This window comes from Phaethon aethereus, assembly GCF_964289735.1.
Source record: "Phaethon aethereus genome assembly, chromosome: 6".
In the NCBI taxonomy this organism is placed as follows: domain Eukaryota; kingdom Metazoa; phylum Chordata; class Aves; order Phaethontiformes; family Phaethontidae; genus Phaethon; species Phaethon aethereus.
Window position 1 is genome coordinate 2,302,429 of NC_138580.1, and position 23,105 is coordinate 2,325,533.

At 41.4% G+C, this 23,105-nt stretch overlaps 1 protein-coding gene across 2 annotated transcripts in view; it reads left to right on the plus strand.

Annotated features, from left to right (window-relative positions):
- The window catches only part of CACNB4 (calcium voltage-gated channel auxiliary subunit beta 4), a gene marked incomplete at its 5' end in the record, with an annotated part of 109,873 nt that overhangs the window by 66,688 nt on the left and 20,080 nt on the right, over positions 1 to 23,105 (plus strand). For both annotated transcript variants that reach the window (XM_082001742.1, XM_082001743.1), the window contains 7 exons: positions 12,668 to 12,787; positions 13,126 to 13,248; positions 17,158 to 17,288; positions 19,697 to 19,773; positions 20,149 to 20,168; positions 20,283 to 20,363; positions 22,494 to 22,552. In XM_082001742.1, coding sequence (XP_081857868.1) covers positions 12,668 to 12,787; positions 13,126 to 13,248; positions 17,158 to 17,288; positions 19,697 to 19,773; positions 20,149 to 20,168; positions 20,283 to 20,363; positions 22,494 to 22,552 — 611 coding nt within the window. The remainder of the gene's footprint in view (positions 1 to 12,667; positions 12,788 to 13,125; positions 13,249 to 17,157; positions 17,289 to 19,696; positions 19,774 to 20,148; positions 20,169 to 20,282; positions 20,364 to 22,493; positions 22,553 to 23,105) is intronic.

Genomic DNA, 23,105 nt, shown 5'->3' on the forward strand with positions numbered 1-23,105 from the left:
TTCTCACCAGGTGCTTCATTGCCCCCATGAAGTCCCAAAGTGTGATTTTTTGGGGTGATGCTTCCTGCGTCTGACTTCAAAAGTGTTCCTAAATCCATGACGATAACTTACTCATCATTCAGTTCACTGTAAAAGAGTAAAGACTGATTTATAGACATGCCAAAAAACCCATGATGGCCTCTATTCAAAGGTAAGGTAAGTGTATCTGAGAGCAGTCCCAGGACAGGGCACTAGCAGGCACAGCTTGGCACAGGGCAGCCCTGTTTTCACAAGGGCCACGTGGTGATACGAGTGCACCAGGGAGAGAAAACAAAGCTAAGCTAGATGAAAATAAGAGAGAAGTGGGAATAAACTTGGAGAGAGTGAAATAAGGGGAGAAATAGGAGCTGATCCTCATCTGGATCAGCAAGTTACATGCCTATGATGTTGTAAAAAGGAATTGGATATAGGTGTGGTTTAAAAAAAAAAAAGTGGTCCACCCACGTCAGCAAGAATGCTCCATCACAGCCAGCAGAGGAAAGCACCCATAATATTCAGAGACCTGCTGCTTCTCTGTCCAGCACGTGTCTGCGCTCCAGTGCACTTGGGAGCAAAAGAGGTCTCTGAGAATAATGCAGAGGAGGCAGGGGAGAGACGGGGGGCTTGGGGAGTGACTTAGAAACGCACCACATTATTTCAGGACTTCCTGGCTGAAGACCTCATGCTGTACATCTGAGGAAACATTGTGGTAGACCACATATGGTAAACACAGATGTTTGTGTAGTTGGCAGTGTGATTAAGTTTAGTTTGGGGGCAATATTAGTCTCTTTTTTTTTTTTTCCTGAAGACTTATGGAACATTCTTGACTTCATAATGTGTTATTAGGGACAGATGCAAAGCATCATCTTTGCAGGAGAGCTCATTTAGGGTAACAGGTGCAATTTTATTAGCTGGTATATTATTATCAGGTGTCATAAAACCCAATAGTAGTAGCTTCCCCAGAGCCTTGGGAAGATCACTCAATACTTGCAAGAGCCAAAGTAATTAGAAGAAATAAAGCAGTGTCTCTGTACTGCTGCAGCTTTAGTTTGGTGCCTTTTATCACTGAAAAATACACCTTTTTTCCCTCCTGGGTCTCATGAATAGCTTTCATGAAAAAGAGGGACCAGCTGCAGAGATTGAAGCAAAATTCAGACTAGAGTTGTTCAGCTGTTGATTCAATCATGCTTCTAACTACAAGCAATTGGAGTAAAACACAGATCAGAGCATTCCCAGACAGATCTTTGCTCTTTTATGGTTGAAGAAAAAAATGGAGTTTGAAAGGTTTGTGTATTGTTCAAATTTCATGGTTCAGAGACATTTTTGGAGAAGAACAATGTGAGCCTGTAATCATCTATCTGGCTGTGATCCTCACCTTTTAGTTTGCTTGGAGACTGCAGAGTAAGTGCTTTAGGTGATACATCCTGTGGGAATATCTGAATTTAAACGCACTTTTTGGAGGGGGAGAAAAATCCCCACCCCAAAATGCAAATTACTGATTTGCAGGGAGACATATAAGCAGATACTCATGTCTGTCATTGTCCAGTTCTACTGTGAATGCGGCAGGCAAACACACTGCAGGTTCTGGCAGCCTCCTGTTGCGAATATTTCAGCTTAGAGCTGGCCCAGGGACAATCTTGGGTTTTTTTGCCTTGTGCCAGAGTGCTCCAAGGCTTAGTGCCAAGGGACACCCAACCAGACCTCCGGCTGTGGCAGGAGGGACTCGTATCAGGACTTAATGCTATTTCCCAGGAAGGGGTGCAACTCCCAGCGCAGTAGTGCCGGTACGGAACTCGGCCCAGCCCTCGCGCAGGTGCTTGCAGGGACGTAGGTTACCCGGCAGTCGTCAGAGGAGCATGGTGGGCTTTGCTGAGTAAGAGGATGCATGTAGGCATGTGCTTCGTTGCTTTGCTGAATAGCAGGCGAGAATGATATAACAGCTAAGAAGTGTTCCTGTGAAGGGGACTGGGTAACTTTTGGTACCTCGGCTGGTTTATGTAGTTGTTACCAGCAGAGGTGAGAGATCCGGAGCAGTTTGACTAGTTTGACAATGCATTGAACAAGTTATTTATCATTAATGTTAATGTGTAAGTGCATTTTTATGGTCAAGAGAATGGAAACACTCATGGATAAACAAGTGAAACATTTTGTCCGTCTTTATACTTCAAGTAGTTTATGCTGTCCTTTTCGCAACTGAAAACATCTAAGCTTTGTCTTGACCGATGAGTGTTTGAGGTTCCAGCAAAGGCAAAACAACATTTGAGTTTACAGTTATTTATAACATAAGAAATTACATCTGGCAAAATGTGAAGAGGAAATTATTAGAACAAGTAACATATTCAGTGACCACCATTTTGGGCTTCTTTTTTAGTCTACGTAGATCTTTAAACTGTAGACCTTTTCCATGTGTAACATCTAGTGAATGTATACCTGTAACGTATGTTGGTCAAAATCTTGTACGTCTTGCATGTTCATTTGAATGTTACAGAAAAAGATGTTGTATTTTGGCAGTAAATGTATATATTACTAGTACTTTTTTTAAAACCACATTTCTTAGATGTAAAAACACAATCTGCTGAACTGAAGGCAGCTTGAGAAAGGAGATGTGACTGCAAGATCTTAAATTCGTGGGGAAAAAAGAGATCATGAAAAGAAATGTTAGAACAATTGCCCTATTTTCTAATAATTAGTGTTCACAAAGAAAAACATGTTCTAACTACCTAGTAATTTCCAAATTGCTGAGACACCTAATGAGTTGTCTTAAATAAATTTACCAAACATATAGAAGGAAATAATTACTGAGCATTTAAGTCTGAAATCACAACGCAATGCACAATGGTTATGCAGCTGGCTTGTGTGTTTGTCACTTAGCAAGAAAATGATTTGGTTGGGAACTGAACCTTGTCCTGTTTGGACTTTCAGTGGCACATTCACATTGTCTCTTAGATGTGAATTTGTGAAAAAGTCCTACTAAAATGCTTTCCTACAGTTCTGTGGGACCTTGTTGTTTAATATTACAACAGCTGTAACAGATTTTGTAATTCTAGGGGGATATTAATAATTCTAGAGGATACTGAAAGTAAAATAGGGGCTGTGCTTCCAGTGTAATCTCTGCACCTCATTCTGTAAAGCTGTTAGTCCATGGGAATAACCCCTTTGGTTTCATTAGTGCAAAGGGTTGCTCCTCCTGCCTTGGGCTCCCACAGAAGTCTTGCTCCAGCGCTTAGGATAGGACCTCTCTGCAGGATTTTACTGGAGTTGTTCTTCTAGCACACACAGATTTTTCTGGCCCTGACTTTGATTGCAGCACAGTAATGTTGTCATGCCAAATGAACAGATACCCACTGATTTAAGTGTTCAAAAAACGTGTGGATGTGGCGCTTCAGGACATGGTTTAGGGGACATGGTGGTGCTGGATTAATGGTTGGACTTGATGATCTTAAAGGTCCTTTCCAACCTAGTGATTCTGTGATTCTGTGATTTGTATTTGCCTCTTAATTACATCACCTGCCCAGTAATTAAATTTATCTGCTTGCCCTGAGAAGTGAGACCAGGTGAGCACTGACTATGGGCAACAGTAGTGGCCACTGTTATCTAAAATGTGAGGGGTTCTTTTAAGGTCCACAAGTTTTGATTCCTGTTTTCATGTAAAATTATGTTAGTACTTATCTTCTGTAACACTTGTCTTTGTGACATACAGTAGTAACTTCTGTGAGTTAAACCTACGTTTTCAGGCAGTGGGAATAATACAGATACTAGGACTAGCTTGTGTAGAGCCTAACCTTGCGCAGAGGGACTGCACGATGCATGTGGACCAGTCAGAGATAGGGTTTATGGTGAGTCTTACAGTGAACTGCATCTAAAATGAATGGTTCTTCTGTTTTTAAAAAAAACCCACATCATTCCTTGTACGCACATGGCATATGGCAGCATACGACCCTGCAGCCAGCACTGTGCCTGTTTGTTCTCCTTTTGCTTTGTCAAGAACTTTGTCAAGTTTCTGGGAACACGTTAAGGAGGTATACAGCCTCACGTGCAATGCGCATTGACTTCAGTTCTTGCTGAAAGTTGCAGAGGACAGAGGACACCCAGTCTTTTTTGAAGTTGAGGCTCCAGTTCTTGATGAATATGTCTTGTGTGAAAGGCAGGTAGAGGATGGGCTGATGTAACCTTCCTGCCAATGAAATCAGTCTTCCTTCTCTGGATAGCCTCTTAGGTTTTTGCTACTTCCACTGTCAGAGTGTGAAGAGACCTCAGCCCCAACTAGGCACAGAGCTATGGTCTGGACTTAAATAGCCTTTAGGATATATCTCTTGGTTTTGAGCAGTGCTGACGTCCTGAATCACATTGAAGTCTGAGCAGGCTGTTGTTGCTTATTATTGAAGATAGGAGCAATAGGATATTATTGAAGATAAATGATTACATGGGGTTTTATTATTCTTTTTAAAGTGAATGAATGGAGCACTGACTGCAATGGAAAAGAAGTGACAAAGCGATGAAGAAAATCTAATAACAGTAATAATAACAATAAACAAATCTTGAGTTGCTGAAACCTTGCAATGTATGGCAAATAGAAGGAGCCACCTACCTCTCTGAGGGGCTTATATTGGCCTTTTACCTGCATATACTATTCTGGTAGTAAAAAAGAATCTTCTCTCATTATTTCCATGCACGTATATGCCAAGTTCAGAAGTATTGTATATAAGTACTTAAAGACCTGTGTTGCAATGTAACTTGAATAACTAATTCTCTCTAAATACATACACTGAAAAATAGCTATTTTTGTCATACAGAAAAAATTACTCTTGCGGAGAAGACATGGCTGCCCAAGATGGGCTTTGCCTGCCCAGGTTGGTGCTGTGGGTCAGAGGGACTGTGAGCAGGCAGGGATGGCTTGCACAAGGTGTTTGCTGCTCTGAGCTGAGCTTTGGCCTGCTCTTCTGGCCAGGAGCAGCGGGCTCAGCACAGAGTTGTCTGCACCAGGGGGTTTGGCATCTCAGCTTTCTGCTCTGGTTTGGGAGGATGAAATCTTGGGATTTCATCTCTGTGGCCGGAGGAATGCTTCCTGCCTGCTTTTGTACAAAACACTGCTGATTACAGTACTCGTGCAGATAACTTGTGGTAACAAGACATGAAGAATGCAGCTAGAACACAAATGGTACTGGTTTGGAATGAACTCTTCCGTCTTTCGCTGCTCAGGTAAACTGAGTAATCATGCCTAGTGTGGGTTGGAATATAGTTTGGCTTGAGAGCAAGGGTTACTTTGCTGTATTCTGTGTTTCAGCGTAAGACTGAATTTCTTGGGAAATGAACAAAGTGTCTGGAAGCAGCCCCTTCTGATAGCAGCCTAGCCATGAGTGATAGCCACGTGGCATCCTAGCACCCTGCCAGTCCCTTCCAGGAGCACCGTATTTCATGTGCAGGTCTCTGATCAGAGGTTTCGGCAGCTGGAGGAACCACAAGCACTGAAGTGCCCAGTTAATCGTGAATGGCTCTATTCAATGGGAAGAAATGCTTTCTGATTCTTGCAAAGCAAAAATCCTAAAAAAATTCAAGCCTCATGATAGTATATATTTAATCCAGCTAAAGTGACTAGTAGTAGCCTGTCTCTCCGTGCTTACATGTCTTAGCTGAGAAATGAAATTTCAGCTTCTCTGCATGCAAGTTTAGCATTTCCTGGCAGTGCTGTGACAACAGCTCCAGTCCTAAATGTGGTACTTCCCTGCTTTTGTGGGAACTGGAGGCAGGGGAGAGATCCGTAAGTTAGTATCCAGCTTTATAGAAGGACATTTGAATGAGCTGCATATTAAAGGACACATCAAGATTGCACCCAGAAGTCTATTTTTGATGCTTTAATGGCTGGTAACATAGCTCATTAAAAAAAACCAACAGCTACAAAACGAGCACAGACAGCCAGATCCACTGTATTGTCCTCTTCCTCCAGGGTACGCAGGGGTCTGGAGTTCCTCCCAGCCTGCGTGGTTCTGATTCTGCCGTACAGCGTCAACACAATGCAGCAGAATCAGCACGGAACAAATCGCAACATAAGACAAGTTCCCCTATCTGCATAGCCATCTGTAAATGTAAATTTTTCTTTTGCTAATTATTACATAAGTTGCAGACTTCCTGTGCAGCAGGGCTTCTGTGTACTAGCCTGCAGTCGGGATTTTGCTGGCTGTCCCCAACCTCGCAGAGACAGGAATGTGACAACACAGGCTGAGTGTGAAAAACAGCATGTAGGAGAAAGTCTCATTGTGCTTTATAAGGCCATGTTTGTTTGTTTTCCAGTATAAAACAGCTAAACAATGATGAGCAATCTTGTTTTGTACCATATTGCTGTCTTAAACCTCCATTGTGCTGTATGTGTGCTCACACACTTGGGTGTCTGCTAGAAAATTTGTAGTTGAGGTCCTGACCAGTTTAAAAGCATTGGAGTGACCTCTGTTTCAGCTCTTTGGTCTGCTGAGTAACCTCTGTGTTCAGCATCAGGACAGGATCTTTAGGGTCTTTGGGGCCTTTGCATACTGTGTCTTGGAGGAAGTGAAACTGCCTTCAGCCTCCAAAAACCTCTGGGGAAGCTTGACAGTTCCAAGCGGGATTCCTGTTGCGGGGAGGCACTAACAGGAGGCACAGGAGGAGAGACGGGGTGAGGAGAGGATGGGGCAGGAGTGATCTTTCTTCCCCTGAAGTATTTCATGCTGTCCCTAGCTCTGATACTATTCGAACTCCAGCAAGCCATTCAAAATAATTGGCTGCCTCGAGGTGTGCTGCCAGTCCTGATACTTCGTCATTTTAAAGTGCTATGGATTTTCAAAGTGAACTCTCTGTTATTGCAAAGACATTTTTCACGTTCTCAGCTGAAAACAGCGTGTGCATATGAACACAGATACTAGGGCTTTCCTCTTCAGTGGCATGTATGCTTTATTAAGCATAGTGATTGCCATGTGTGCTCAATGTCTGCTTATTCCTGGGTAGAGAGATGTGCTCAAAATGCCCATAGCTAGTCCTCCTGTAGGAGAAGGACGCCTGCAATTAGACAGTGCTGCCCTGTTGTCTTGCTTAATGGATAAGGCAGAAGCTTTTTCTCTGAGCAGGGGATGTTTTCAGAAATGCTTTCTGGGTTGTGATGGACTCTGCAGCACCCTAAATCTTTTCAAAAGCGACTGCCTGTCATCTGGCTTATTGGAGCTCCTAATGGATTGATGCTTTAATTGCACAAGCTATATGACAGAGCATTACAAGTTATGGCTGGATAGAGGGCAATTCAGATCTGTGTATTTATGGCAGTTGGAAAAAAAATTATTTGCAACCTCACTGAAGTCATTTGGGGTTTTTTTTTCCCCTTCTGAAACCCTAACAGCTAAAGGTTGGTATTTTCTTTTGCTCTTCCCTTCAGCAAGCAGGAAGGCTGGACCTGGCTGGCTGTTGTTTGTACTGTTCAGGAGGAGGATGCATGTAAACTTTTCCTCCCTACACAGGCTGGGGCATACAAACACCATGTTCGCTAGGAGTGTTGTGTTACCCTTTCCAGTCATCCATCCACCTCGGCACCTATCTTTCAGCAGTCTCAAGTGTAAGATTAGTCAGTGAGCAAGAGGGACTGATGATTTACCATTATTTTGTAAGTGCTGAATAAACAGACCCACTGTTCTTTCTGCTTTACCCTTTTTCTCTAGCATTTTTGGGATTGCTTCAAACCTCAATGTTTTTATCAAAGCGGAATTATACTAATTGATGAGAGAGGAAAATGAATGAGGGAGAAAATAAATAATAAATTGCAAGAAAAATTAATTCACAGAAGCCCAAAGTAAAAAGGCTGTGAAATAAGAAGACAGTCTTTCATTGCCTTGAATAATGTAATTATCTAGCAGAGGCTGCTTCCTTCAAATTGTCAAATCTGGTGTGCACTTGAACTCATTGCATATGCTCCCACATCACAAAGTTCCTCTATCTCCCAGGGGGTCGTGAGGTTGAGGTTGGGTAGCAGCGTGATAATCGGTCCTCCAATGTTATGTGTAAATGTGAAACTGTGGACATAGGCGATATGCCCCAAACTCTCAGCTTGCTGCTCTAAGCAATGAGAATAAAGAAATTAAGGGGTCTTTTTGATAAAGTTTTGGTGTACAGAAGAAGATGGGGAATGCCGTCTTTCCTCTTTCTTCTCCTCTCACTTCCCTAAGACTTCTAACACAATTTGGTTTTCATTGTGTGGTCAGGCAGTCAGTTATACTTTCCCAGCTGTGACAAGAGCATGGCTGCATCATAGTGTGTAGTATCATCACATCTATTGCAGGTTCAACAAACAGGAGTTGTGAGTCCAGAACTTCATTGCACTTGGTGCTGTACAGGCATGAGTGTTGGTGTTGGCTTGTTGCACAATATTCTGTCGGTATTCTGATCTTCAGCCAAAAACTTTAAATGGATCCGAAAATTAAATACAAGAAGTGATGCTTTTCTCTGTGCATGGTTTTAAAAAGGAGTCAAAAGCTGGACTTCTGAGGATAACAAGGGTTATTTTTAATTTATGGACTGCTTCTGTTAGAGTAGTTCCTGGAAGCCTTAATCAGATTCTGAGTCCCATTTTGTGAGTAGAAGTCGCTGCTGCCAAGAGTCCGGTGTAACTACAAATGCATCTCGGCCGGCGAATGCAGAGCGCAGGAATTGGGGGCGGGGGGTGGTCCCAGAAGCCAGAGAGACGACCGTGAAGTCAGTCAGTGAGCCGACTTGCAAGGGTAGATGTGCACACCCGGCAGGACACCAGTCTCGCTCGGTGTGGGGCAGGGATTGAGCTGAGAAAAGTAAACCTGAATCTTGCTTGGCCTTCTGCTCTGACTGAATGTGGATGCTCGTGTTCTTGGCCCGTGTTTGCGGTACGTAACAGGGCACCAGTTTTCATTGCTTGCGTTGGGCTGCTTTTTCCGAATATCTTGCTGCTATTTGCAGAATCGTGCCTTTTTTTCTGTGCGATGCTGCAGTTCAGCATCATGTGAGTCACAGTCCTGGGGCTGCATCTTTCAGATAAGCCACTTGCTATTTGGCATAACTTGCAAGAGAAGGGATCATGTGGATGTGATTGTACCAATCCATATCATTTGGCATACAGGCAGTGATTAGCATTGAAGAGCAGCCTGGGGTATCCCTGCAGTGTCAGCTACTTTGGTTAAGACTACTTTGTTCTGTCAGCATTAAATAAGTCAGTGCTCAAATATATACCACTAAAAACCGTTATGGGAAACTTTGCATCCAGCGTAGGTATCTATTTTTATTAAATTTCTTTACAAAGCTACACTGAATCATATCCAGAGGACTTGAATAAATATATAGTTATGAGCCTGTGGACTTTTTGTTCACCGTTTCCCCATACAGAAGATTTCTGCAATCCACTTACGTGCGTGATGCTGATATCTGTCCTGTCGGTTATGTGTTCTGTGCCTTGTTCTCATACACCTTTCAGTACATAGAAAATTAAGGGGGCAATAACATGGTCAGAGAGCACGTGGGTGAGGAACAGCATCTGCTGCTCTCGATGACAGCAGCAGTGACTTTCTGTCAGGCTTCAGGCATGCCAGGATGTGGTACGTTCCTGTTGCTGTGTATTATGCCAGGTAGGACTAAAATCTTGGAAAGAAGCCCATTCCTACTGCAATATATTATTTATATTTATTATTATGCCTTTTGATTTACTATTTCGAGAGTGTGATTGCTTTTCCTTCTTCATTTCTGCTGCCATTGAGGCTTTGTTGTCTCTAAAAAATGTGATGATCAGCAGCTATAGAGCATTTTGTATCTTCAGAGTGTTTAGTGGACAATAAATGATAAACTGCTGTTGTCTGCCACAAAGTTGGTCTATCTTTGCAACTCCTGCTCTGGGTCATTTTGTTTGTTTTGTTCTCTTCCCCCCCCCCCCCCCCCTTCTTTTTTCATTGCTTTGAACAATGCAGGCTCTGGTATGGAGGACAGGCTGTAATTTTAGGACTAGGATATTTGACCATATAAATTCAGTCTCCCACTGATAGACTTCTCCTTCAGCTGGTGAAAAGAGATGTAGGTTGGAACAGTAGGCTAGGCAGGGAGTCTCCTGCTACCCATTTCGCCTAGGTTTGAGGAGCTGGCATGCTTTGCACTCACTTTTGATTGGGGAAGAGATGTTCTTATGCCTCTGTTAGTGATGCATTTGGTAGCTGAAGTTTTAGTCTTGCCCCCAGGATGGGGAGAGAGGAATAACTGGCAGCCCCTGAGCAGTGCAGGAGGTGTCTTTGGTGCAGGCATAGCCAAGTGCTGTGGCTGGTGAGTTCCCTGGTCTCTGCTACATCCCGAAGGAAGCAGAAGGAAGAGCAGCATGTCTAGCTTCCGAACTGGGAAAAGCTTGTGCTGCTGCCAGCAGCTAATGCTAGTTTTCAGCCTATTGATGTTAGCCTTGTTCAGGACCCGAAACGCGTGTGTCTCTGCAGCCAGCCGGCTGCTGCGAGGCCCTGTGCCCTTCCCAGCTCCCCGGGCTGTGCTCTCACCCTGGCTGTCCTGGGAGGGAATTTTTCTGGTCCGTTCAAATCATAGGTGCGTGTTAGCTCATGTTAGGCAAGTCCTGTTCTTGACATGGAGGAAATCTGCCTTCCCTAGTGACAGTACCATGCTCACAGCCAAGTTGTGAGTATGTAGCAAGAAGAGAACATATGCTCGTCGGTGGTTCCTTGCCAGAAGTCTTCTAATGGATATGTATTCACATCAATATTTAAGAATATGTTAGTTTACATGGAGAGTAAGAATATTGACTTCTATGGTAGATTACGTAGAATATGTGTCCCTGTACTATAGGATATAAATCAATTTAAGAAAAAAAATTGCAAGTCATAATGCTGTAGAATGGCTCTTTTGGAACATGTATAGAGTTACAGATTTTGGAGCTCCATGAAGATACAAGTATGGAGATATATATGTCTTCTTCATGCTAGGAATGTGATGACTTAGAAATTATTTGTTACGCTGGTTATATAATACAATATAGCATACGTAGTCCAGCATGTTATTCCTTTCCCTTATTTAAAAACAATGTCTCTTAGCAATGGTCAGACATTGCTGTATATTCCTCCTACTGAGTACAGTACCGCAGCTGGATCTTTCTGCAGCTCTGCATTATCCTGATGCTTTTGAAGTTCTCTTTATGATAGTGTTTTTGTGTAATTATTTTTCCTAAGACATGCAAAATATGTAGGTTAAAAAGTTAGACTACAATGCAGACTATGTGCAGCTCTTTAAACTTTATATACTGATTTTTATAGCAGCCATCACCGGACCAGCTGAGTGCTGTGATACAGAACCTGGGGGCGTGTGACTGCTGCATGTCACCTGCAGCCAGTGCAGCGCGTCGGGCTGGGGAGGGTGAGACGCAGCCCTCTCCTGTGCTGGGACCAGACTAACCACCCAAACACAATTTAGTCAAATGCTGTATCGAACGGAACAGGATTCTGTGAGGCTGGAGTCTGGCTTAAGCAAAGAGCATTGTTCACCAGACAGACATACTAATTTATTAGTAAAAATCTCATTTGCTTGGGAAATGGTTCAATAAGGGACATGTATTTCCCATTCATCATTTACCTTGAGTGGAAAGTTAGACCCAGACTTCAGGATTTTGAGATCTTTGTAGGACTTTCCTCCTATAGTGAAAATTTACTTCACCTTTTGTATGAATGCCCAGTCATACGCGGCTCCATCAGTGGTGCTCCTTGAAGTCTAGGTTCAATTCCTAGTCGTGCTAGGCTTCTGGGTCAAGTGTGTGTTTGGGGATTTGGAGAGAGGGGGACTGGTATTTCAGATTCATCACGAGCAAACATTCCCTTTACCTTACCTTATCTGTTTTGCAAGATTAAACCCCTGTCTTTCAGTTGGCTCCACGCAAAGACAAAGATAGCTGTGTAGGATGCTGGAGTCAGGTTGCTTTATAAAAAGAGGAGAGGAGCCACTGAATACTTCAGATGTTGCCAGGCGTCCTGAATAATGTCCCAGACAAAAAAAATCTAACTGTGGCAGTACCTTATTTTGTCCCTTGTAGGCTGTTGTGTTCTGCTGCTGCTTGTATGTGCTGTTTTCATTTCACACCATTGTATAGGTTTTGTGTTGCCCTGATGAGTAGCTTTTAATAATGTGACTTTTGCCAGTTTTTCCCTCCTGAAGCACAGAACAAAACTTTGAGTGGCACCCACAGTAGGGAGGGAAGTACTTACAATGGTACTGTATTTACAGGGAGGGGTGATTCTAACCAAGCTTTATAATACCTTAATTATATTTGATGTGACGTGGCCCTTGACAATCTGGAATCTAAGGTTGTCAAACAGGATTTAAATATTATGAATATTTCTGGACAGTACCCACAACTGAGCTGTATTTCACTGTGTCAGTAAGAAAGTGAAGAGATTCTTTAGAAGTGGGGAGAGAGGTTTTTCTTGGGTTTTTTGTCTTTGGCTTAGTGCACCTGATTGGTAAAGCCAGGTTATTTCTCTGTAAATTCTGCGGATTTTTCATGCTAGAAACAATATGTAAAACCCACTCAAAGAAATTAAGAAACAAATAATTTAAAAGTATTTTATGAGTCTGACTGGGGAGAGGGTTTCTGTTTCTTACATCTGTTTTCTCAGTGACATTAATTTAATTTCAGGGCTCAGCAGATTCATACACAAGCCGACCCTCAGACTCTGATGTCTCTTTGGAAGAAGACAGAGAAGCAATCCGCCAAGAAAGAGAACAACAAGCAGCTATACAACTTGAAAGGGCGAAGGTGTGTTCTTTTCAACTTTAATAATAACTAAGTTCTGTGGCATTTATCTTTTGCCTAGTGTTGAAATACACACTGTTGGTTTATAATGATGATGCTCTCTTTTGAAATAGTTTGGCAATTGAGTCAAGTTATCTGCAGATGAGTTGTTTGGGGGAATATAGTGTAAATATTCTTGTATAAATGGGGATCTTCTCTAGTGAGCTGAACTCTGCTGGCTTGCGTGAAATTATTAGGTCTGAATTTTGATAGCAAATGTCCCCGGCTACGTTTTTGGTAATTTGATACAATTCTTGATCAGGAAAGTTTCCACTCTTTGTGATGTGTGTTTCTATTTTTAGTCCAAACCAGTAGCATTTGCTGTTAAGACTAACGTGAGTTACTGTGGAGCTCTGGATGAAGATGTTCCTGTCCCAAGCACCGCCATCTCTTTTGATGCCAAGGACTTCCTACACATCAAAGAGGTAAAACCAATAAGTAGTAAAAGGGAACATGAAAAGGGAATCTTTTTACATGCCAAGGACTACGATTTGAACAGTCAGGGCTGAGCCATACCAGATTAAAAAGGGAGCCAAGAGCCAAGTGGAGGCAGGAGACCACAGCACATCTGCCTGATTAGTGAAGATGTGGTGGTACTTCAGCCTTTTTAGAGTTCAGCACCCTGGGGTGGTTATCTTGCACTTTTTAAACGCTTGATGTTACTGACTTGTTGGATTTTCATGTCACAGGAAGGAAGTAATATCTTGCTGTATTTTAAATACCCTTCAACATGGCAGATTCAGATTCTTTTTATCAAACAAAGTTTGTGATGGATCAGACATTATGTAATAGAGAGGGATTCTATTGATCAGAAAGCGGCATAGCACCAGGTTACACCAGGTCTTCATAAAGCACCAGATAGGCTTGTAAGGGAGGAAATAAGACTTGGAATAATACAATAAAAAAAGAGGACAGATACAAAAATAAGAAAAAAGGAACTTGCATAAATGGGCCCTGAGTATGGCTTTGGTAGAGAAAAATACGTTTTATTGCATCTTGAGAATATTTTCTGCAATTCTTTATCTGAAGTGAGCCCTCCAAAATTGCATAAACCCCTGTTGTTTTGTAGATTTGTACATAGGCTTGCAGCTTGCAAAAACATTTTTTCATATCTGCATTCTGGGTTTATTTTAGTATGTTCAGTACTTGTTTGTCTCTTTCTTTGAACGTGTGTCTGTCATTGCCTGAGAGCACTGATCTCCCTTAGACTGAGCACGTTTAGGAGGAAAACACCCCCTTCTGCACCTCTAGAAGCAGAGATTGGTGGTAGAATGGGGGTTTTGCTTTAAATTCTCTCTCTCTGAGAAGGACACATGAGAGACAGTTGATTCCCTTGTTCCTTTTTCTCAATTTGCTGCAAATGGAAGTCTGATTTGAATTTTTTTGTTTCTTTTGTGTGTTTGTTTTTTTAATATTGGTGTGGAACAGTGCTTAAAGCCCTGCTGAGGAAGTGGAGCACTGAATCTGAATCTGCCTATCTCTGCATGCAGAATGGATTGCCCCTCCTCTTCGTTCCCCAAGAATGTGTTCTGTTCTGTCTAGCTCCACACCTGAACTCCCTTGATGTAAGCCACTTTCTAAACCTGCTTCCCATCAGGAAAAGGTCCTTTGCTAGCACTCAAAGTTGAATGCAGACAGCTGCATCCATTACAGCACTTGGATCACTTTCTCAGCTACCTTCCTTGATGTTTTCCCACCCGCACCAGAAGTGTACCCTGCCTGACATACTGTCTTTCTAGTGTACATTGTCCTGTGTAACCATTTGCATAACTCTCTGCATCACCATTAAAATGAGTATTTGATCTTGTCCTTCCTAGGAATGTGGCTACCTTTATTGACAGGCCAGTGGTTGAATTTAATGTACTAAGCTCCTATCACGCTGCTCTGTACATTTTTCCAGAGAAGTGTCCTGAGTCCATGTCTTTGCATTCTGTGAGTTTTCTTCCAAGATCTAAATGGCCAGGATTGCATTGCCACCAAACTGTAAGCCATCTGGCTCACTGGTATTTGTCAGCTCTGCTAAGGGTTTAGCATAGTTTCTTTGTTAACACTGAAACCTTCAGCTTGCGTGAAGCTGTGGCTGTAACTCAGTAGGATTTCAGGAATGGTTCCCCATGCTGGAGTCTAGCTGCTTGGAAAAATGCAGAATTTGTTTTTTAATGATCTGGCAGGCTTGCTTGGACTAGAACAAGCATGATTCCCGATTTTAGAATAATGCTAAACTAGGTAAGAAGTAAGGTCACCCTGCTGACAGGGGAAACAGCAGCAGTAACTGATGAGTTGCTATATTGAGAGCGTGTCCTATATTTCTCATCTGTCTCCTACAAGACTATACATTTATGTGCTTACTTAAAAGATGAAGTGGCAATAATTACTGACAATGCAGCAGAAATCATGGGCATGGCAACAGATAGGGATGAACTGTCGTCCTCCCACATGCTGAACGCAAAGAATAACATATGGGAGGTAATGACCTAATGCAAATAGCCCTGTGTTCCTTGCTGCATCGTTCTCATTTGTATTGTTCGGATATTCTCAGCATAACGCTGATTCTTATCTCATGCCTAGAGGCATCACTCACTGGTCCATGACTTGCTAATGGAAGAAAGATTCCCATGTTCAAGGCGTACATTCAGAACCAAAATAGAATGGATAATGCTCATGGGACTCAGGTTTTACAGCAGTTTAAATCCATTGATTGATTTCACTGATTTACAACAGCAGAATGCTAGATCCTGAAGTATTTGTCAATTTTAAAGAATGTAAATAGTTCTGTCGACTTAAGCAGAAGCAACATATTTAAAATTACTTTCCTTACTGACATTGTCTGAATCGGGGTCATAACAGCACGAAGAATAAATACTTAAAAAGTTGAAATGATAGAATAATGGAACCTTTTGCATAAATAACAGCTATATAAAGAGGACAGGTTTTCAAGATGAGGGTATAAGGATTGCATTTCCCTTAGCTGTATATGTTGATATTTGTGTGTATGGGTTGCCTTAATAAAAAGGCTATATTTATTTTTCAAATATGTTGAAGCTCTGTTTGTTTCAGAGACTTCAGTTAGGCACTGTTGTACCTTTGACAGCTAGGACGTGGTATTTATATGTTTCTGCAAGAACTTAAGTGCTTCAGAATATGGAGCCAAGAGAACTGATCATTTTTAAGATGAGATTTCTGTGATAACTTTTTCCTCAAGGGATGCAAACAAAATTGGTACACTTGTGCTGGTCTTAATGACTTGAAAGTCAGTTGTGAAAAGTAATGTTTCTCTTGAACACTGAGGTGCCTAATGAAGCATAGCAGAGTATAAGGTTTTCAGATATTTGTCTTCAAAAGCTCTGCTGGCAGCCAGCTACAACAAATCCTTTTCCACTACGATATCCACTATGATACCGCTTTTCATCTTTCCATCATTAAAGTTAGGCCAGACTTTCAATAATGCAGAAAAATACATGCTACTAAAGGTTAATGATAAAATTAATTTTTATACTTTCAAGTATATATTAAAGTTTCTTCCTAAAGGTGAATTTTTGCTTCAGCTGTCATAAATTTGAAAATTTATGTCTCCAAAGAATTTAGCTTAGGGGCACTATAAAAGCCTCATTTGTAGAGCGGTGTCATAACTTTGGTTGGAGCTCTACCATAGTGTTAACCAGATACGGGTTTGGTTTGTTACTGGAGCTGGTAAGTTTTCTGCGATGTCTTGGATAGGTTGGTCTGTCTTTATTTCGGCTTCTAGAATACTGTTTGTAGACTTTTTCCACCACACAAGGATATTGCAAAGGGATGTTAATAATATCCGTACAAGTACCTGGAAAGAAGGTGGGGAAAATGGCAGTGGTGGTGATCTTTGGTGTAGACCATTAAATTTTACAAGGAACCAATAACAATGGTTTTGATGGTGATCTGAAGGTGTTATTTTTATATTTGACTGCTTTGTATGGCCGCTGTGAGGTAGTTTGGTGACCTTGGTTCACCACAAATTGGTTTGTCTCATTAAGTCACCCTCATATTAGTGATGTCCAACCTTAGTTGGTGTCATCAGAGGAGAAGTCACAGCAGAATGTGTTGGGGCAGTTAAGAGATGAAACAGTACTGCCACAGGTAATGCCACTTCCCACAGTCCAGCTGCAAAGACGTTAACCTTTCAAATACTGCCTCGCACCTTTTAACTTCACTTAAATTCACACTGATCATTCAGCATTCATACGTCAGTGTGAGTCTGGTTTTGTTGACCAGTATGGAGTTAAGGATCGTGGATAACAAAACTAGAGAGTTTTGGACATGGAGCATTTTGAACTAAAGCCAGTAACCTTTCTGTGTTTCAGAAATATAATAATGACTGGTGGATAGGAAGGCTGGTTAAGGAGGGCTGCGAGATTGGCTTTATTCCAAGCCCGCTTAGACTGGAGAATATCCGCATTCAACAGGAGCAGAAGAGGGGACGTTTCCATGGAGGGTAAGAGTGCTGTAACCTTTTAAAATAATTTAAAATCGTTTCTGACACCAGACAATATTTTCAAAGGTTACTTTTTTTTTTTTTTAATTGAAGTGCATTTGGAGGAGTGTTTGCTTTGGGATTCCAGATGAAAATACATATTTGCAGAGAATAGACGTGTTCAATATTGACGATGAGAAACAAGAAGAAAATGTATATTGACTTTAGCAAAGATCAGTAATACAGTATGAGCGGTAATGACAGAAATTTCTGAAGGGATAGAGAGTTTTACATCCCCATGGGTTTAAGTCAACTTGGGGCTCAGAGGCTGCCATGTTTTTTTCCCAACTGTTATGTTCTTAAGTTTGTAGTGGTTTTTTCTTTGTTTTTTTTCTTTCTCTCCATTTTGGTGGAAACCAGACTTTTCAAACTTTCGAAGATGAGCTTTGTCGTTTGACATCCTTTATTCTTCATCTTCTAGCCCGACCATCCTATGTCTCCATGCTGCTAGAGCTGGAGATTGCAAGTCCCTGGAAAAATATAAACTTGGTCACAGGTCTAGGAAGTAAAACTGATTTTTCATAATCTCAGTTCAGGCAGTGAGGTCACTCTTCTATTGGCTGAATACACAAAATACTTTTCTCTCTTCTTTTTTTTATTACTTTACTACTAGCATATTATTCCCACTAATTGGAAACCCAATTTAAATGTTCACACAGATAACAAGGAGAACAAAACCTTTAGTACTGCAGAGTAAACAGACATAAGACAATTGAATCTGGACCTAATAGATAGCAGTAAGGGGAGCATCATTTAGCCTGTATAGTACTGTCAGGGAATTGGCAAATATACTTAATCAAGGTCAGGAATCATGTCAAGTATAAGCCATCTGGGGAAATGTTTTTAGAATGAGTGAACAACATTAACTGCTTTTTCCAAATTGCTTTCATAATTTTTGAAGTAGTTTCAGAGGAGGCCAGTGTATCTCAATGTACAGAAAGAAGATGATCTAATTCAGAGAGATGGACACTAACAGAGCATTTAGGATACTGTTTCAGATACTGCACATCTGAAAAATGCTCTGCTTGTGTGAATGGACATGACTCCACTGAATCACCAATTCTTGTGAAGATTTTGTCTAATCTCACCTATGGAGAATATTAGGAATAAAATCACATGTGAAAGAGAGAGGGCAAATATTATAAGGGGTATCTATTAAGATTTTAATCAGTCTGCACTAGCATTCCTGGATTGATATGATAAAATTGAAAGTAATGCATAATGATAAAATAGTTTATTTTTGAGCACCTTTGTTGGATATGGTCATATAGTATCTGTACCTTAAGATTTCTTTAAAAGGTGTGACTGGTTGTGATGCTAAAGCTCTGTGTGATGAAGAAGAATTCTAGTTTTGTCTGAGTAAGGCAGTGAGAAGTCATCTACTAAAGAGGGTTTCTAGAGTCTAGTATATGTTTGCAAAGGATTTGCCAAGTCCAGGAGTAAACAATCCCTGCTCTGGAGAGCGTATGGCAGGAAAGCAAGGACAAAATACTGATTGGGACTAATATCCTCTTGCTGGACAGTCTGTATGTGATGAAAAATACTAAATACTGTGCTAAAGGTGTGGATTCTACCATGGGACTATGTCACGTGCAGCAATCATGTTGCTTAAACAGTCCTTTCTGCCCTGAGCTCTCCTTCCCTCCTCCCATCTCCTCCTCAGCTGCTTGTGCAATGAGCTGAATCAGAGACCTGATTCACCTGAACATCTTCCCCCTCCCCAGACCATGCCAGTCTGCTGTGGGTTGCTGCACAGCAGTTGTGCTGGGCGCATCACACGGGGAGAGGAGGGCAGGGCACAGGGCAGAACTGCGTGGCTGGAAGCAGGGGGGTACAGAGAATGGAAAAAGGAGCCACTTAAACCACTGTTGCTACACACCAAAAGCTATTTAAACCACCTGTTAAGATCCCAAACCTCCCGAGAGATATGTCTGTGTGGTTATGTACGCTGGGAGAGAGACCCAGCAAGAGAGAGCAGCGCTGTGGGGGGATCTCGTGCAGAGCTGGGCTATGCGCTGAGTTTAGCAGGTACCTATGCCAAGAGCTGCTGCGTTTCCCAACCTACGGGCAGATCGCAGAAAAGCTTTGCTCAGACTGAGACAGAACCCACTCTCCCCTCGTAGCCTGTACGCAACTCTTCCAGATGTGGAGGTCTACTTAATTACAGATGCTTGGTTTTCCCTGTGTCCCTGCCTGGTACTCTTCACCTGTCACTTCAGAGGAAGCTTTCCTCGAGCATGAGTGTGTGTGAAGACTCTCCTTTACCATGTGATTTCTTATGGGACAATTTCTCATAGCTGCTGCCTAAAACCTCACACGTTTGCATCTCTGGGTGCTTCGTGCTGATGGGGCTCTTTCTGCTACCATAGGAAATCGAGTGGAAATTCTTCTTCAAGTCTTGGAGAAATGGTTTCTGGCACATTTCGAGCCACACCCACTTCCACGGGTAAGACAGAATTTTATTTAAGGAAACTCTTGCTATTTCTAATACTTCTGTTTTAAAAATCCTGTATGAAAAATGCGGGTTTCCCCTCTTTGCTGGCTTATTAAGACATTTTACAGAAGAGTGCTTGCATGCGGAGGTGGAGGAAGGCATCTATTTCTAGACATGCGGTAGTTGCTAAGGGACTGGGAAAAAATCTCAGGAAGAGTGGCAGCTGCCCCAGAATGGAATGAATGACCAATTTAAACAGGGCTGACCAAAAGGGAGGTACACTGAGAGAAATCGAAAGTGCCTTGACAAAGGGAATTTCATTTGCAAGTGTTGTGGTTGTTATACACAGTGCATGTCTTTTAACCAAGTTCTCGTTTGGTCTTTTAGCAAAACAGAAACAAAAAGTGGTAAGTAGTACTTTAATTTTCATTTTATTTTCTTTAATTCTAATACATAATTCCCGGGATTTTCATATGGATCTTCTCTGGTTCATGATCTGAAGGGTTGTTTTCTTCTTCTAGACAGAACATGTTCCCCCGTATGATGTAGTACCATCAATGAGACCTGTTGTCTTGGTGGGTCCATCACTGAAAGGCTATGAGGTATGTATTCCAGGTATTTGCAATTAGTTAGTATTTTCTTATCTATAATCTTCCTTAGTACATTCAGCCTGTGTGGTCCAGTGCAACGGTTTTATGATAATTTAAAGTGATCTTAGCTTAAATAATTGTCAAAAATGTTACACAAAAACTAAGGGTATGGTTAGCGCTTTGCACTATTTGTGTGAGGTACCAGCTGAATTTTTTTCTACCTTGCAACAGTGTCTGTTACTTGTGATGTCTCAGCTGAAGGGTAGGTAACATAAGTACACTGGCGCTCTCTTTGCAGTTCTACTGCTTTAAACACAGTGCACATCCATTATTTTCAGTATAGTTATTCTTGATTAAATCCAGTGAGAAAAAGAGAATTTGTGTCCGCTACAAGAAACAGTTGGAGCAGTCAAATTAACTAGCTAGACTTCTGTATACATGTACAATTTTAGTCTAACTAGCACATACTTTGAACTTAATTAGCAAAAATTTTGAAGAAGCTTCCCCATTGTTCTCCTTTTTTTATTTACAAAAACTTTACATCTTCCCAGGAAACTCAAGTGTTGGCAAATAAAGTAGCTGGGCTATCCCAGCATATTCAGTTTTGTTGTCCAGCACCTGAGACTGAATATGGGAACTAATGATTATTATGTCAGCATGTTTCCTTGATGTTTAGTTTTTTAAAGATTATTAGTATATTGAAATATATCTGTAAAGAAACCTTTAACCCTTCTGAATTATTTGCCTCTGTTCAAAGTAGAAGTAGGTATCACAACATGCACAGATAAACAGGACACCCATTTTTCAAGACTGCTGCAGATTCAAATGAGCATTTAACACATGCTAAACGAGCATAGGCTTTTAGCAGGGCATTTTAGTGAACTTAACCATCTGTTAAGTGTTTTGCTGAATTAGGAACCAAATGAACATGAACATAAAATCAAAGATACACTTCATTTAGCTTCATTAATGTTGTTAGTACTATATAGGATATTATTAAACATATTGGAATGGTTCTTTTTGGAAGATTAAAACATGTTACCATTATTAGCATAATGCATTATTCTTGCCTTTTTTTTTTTTTTTCCTAAGAGTGATTGAAAGTGTAGTTTAGCAAAGCAGGTACTTCACGTTCTACTCTCTGCCTTTTAATTTTATGGTGATGTTTCTTGACAGGAGTAAATGTCATCCCTTGACTTCATGGTGCTGCGCCACAGATTAATTTGCCTAGGGACTCTCAAGTTTGGAGAGGAGAGAGGCTGTTTGTTAATATATACCTCTGCCTTTGTTTAAGAAAATAATACTAAACATGACATCTTGAACATATAAAGGTGTATAAATAGTAACACAGAATATTAATTTCAATTACCAGTAGTGGTCTACATAACAGAAATGCATTGATCTTACTTTGCAACCTCCATGGGAAAATTCTTTTGACTGTTTTTTTTCTGACTAAATTCTGAAGGAATCATTTTGAAAGATAACCGAGGAGAAATAAACTTCCAGAGGCCTGGGGGCTTTGATTAAGTTGCTAGGTAGACTGGCAGATGCTAAGTGTCAGCACAAGTTGTCCTGAAAAGGACAAGGAGCTCAGTCAGTGAAGTAGATGACAGCTGTTGGGCTGAGCTTTACCATGTACAGGAATGGAGGCATCCATTTTTTCTGCTTATATGCCTCTCTGAGAATTATTTTTCTCTTCTGTTAGAACAGTCGTTCAACACAATAAATCTTGTATCTGAAATTTTAAGCCAGTTCTAATAATGTTACTGTAGGAAAAAAACAAATTATCTATTCAACCTGAATAGTCCCATATGCTTCTGACATGTTCTGAAGCCTGTTGGGAATGGTATTGCTATGGAAGGTGGTGAGGTGTGTTCTAATGCTTCAGTGCAAGTTAAGGCAAGAGCAGAAAGAGTGACAGCTCTCACATCCTCCGTTCCGCATTTTGGAGAATGAGTCAGAAAACTTGCAATAATTTATTACAAAGCATGCTGCCGAGAGCATGAAAATTAAATGATTGCTACCTATAAAAGGTATTGATTGTTGGCAGTATCCTTACCTTCTATTTACCTCTTTTCTTACTTTTGACTTCTTTTTCATCCTGTCAATCCTCCCTGTTCAATCTTCCTCACCTCTGCAAAGGTGACAGACATGATGCAGAAAGCTCTCTTTGACTTCCTGAAGCACAGGTTTGATGGGAGGTGAGAAATACTGTCCTTTTCATGCTTTTCCCCTCCATGTGTTACTAACATTTTAGTGATTTTTTTTTTTTTTTTTTTTTTTTAATGCAAGAAGATTGGTGCATGTTCAAAACTTATTTACTGGCTTTGCATCAACACTGAAATGCAGTCAGCTGTGGGGTGGAACACAGCTAATGTATTACTAGAAGTGCATGTGTCTTAATACTTGCTGTGTCTGTAGTAGGATTTCTTAGGTTTAACAGAATAATTCAGCCTGAAGTTACAGGAGAAATCTAGGTGAAAGGTGACACATGGAAAGTGCCAAAATATCTTTAAAGATGGCATTACCAGGCTCAGGTGGTTAATGTTGCCCTGGGAAGCAGGCTGTGCCGCTTGTTCAGCCGGGAGTTGGAGGGACGGTGCCGCTCCGTGCAGAGCCCTTTTGGCAGAGCCTGGCTCCGGCTCGCTGCTGGCCCGCTTTCCTCTGGAGCTCCCAAGCCACTGCTCTGCAGCCTGAGCTGCCTGCATGTTGGGTAAATTGAACTGAGTGCATCGCTTGTTTTTTAAAGAGCTG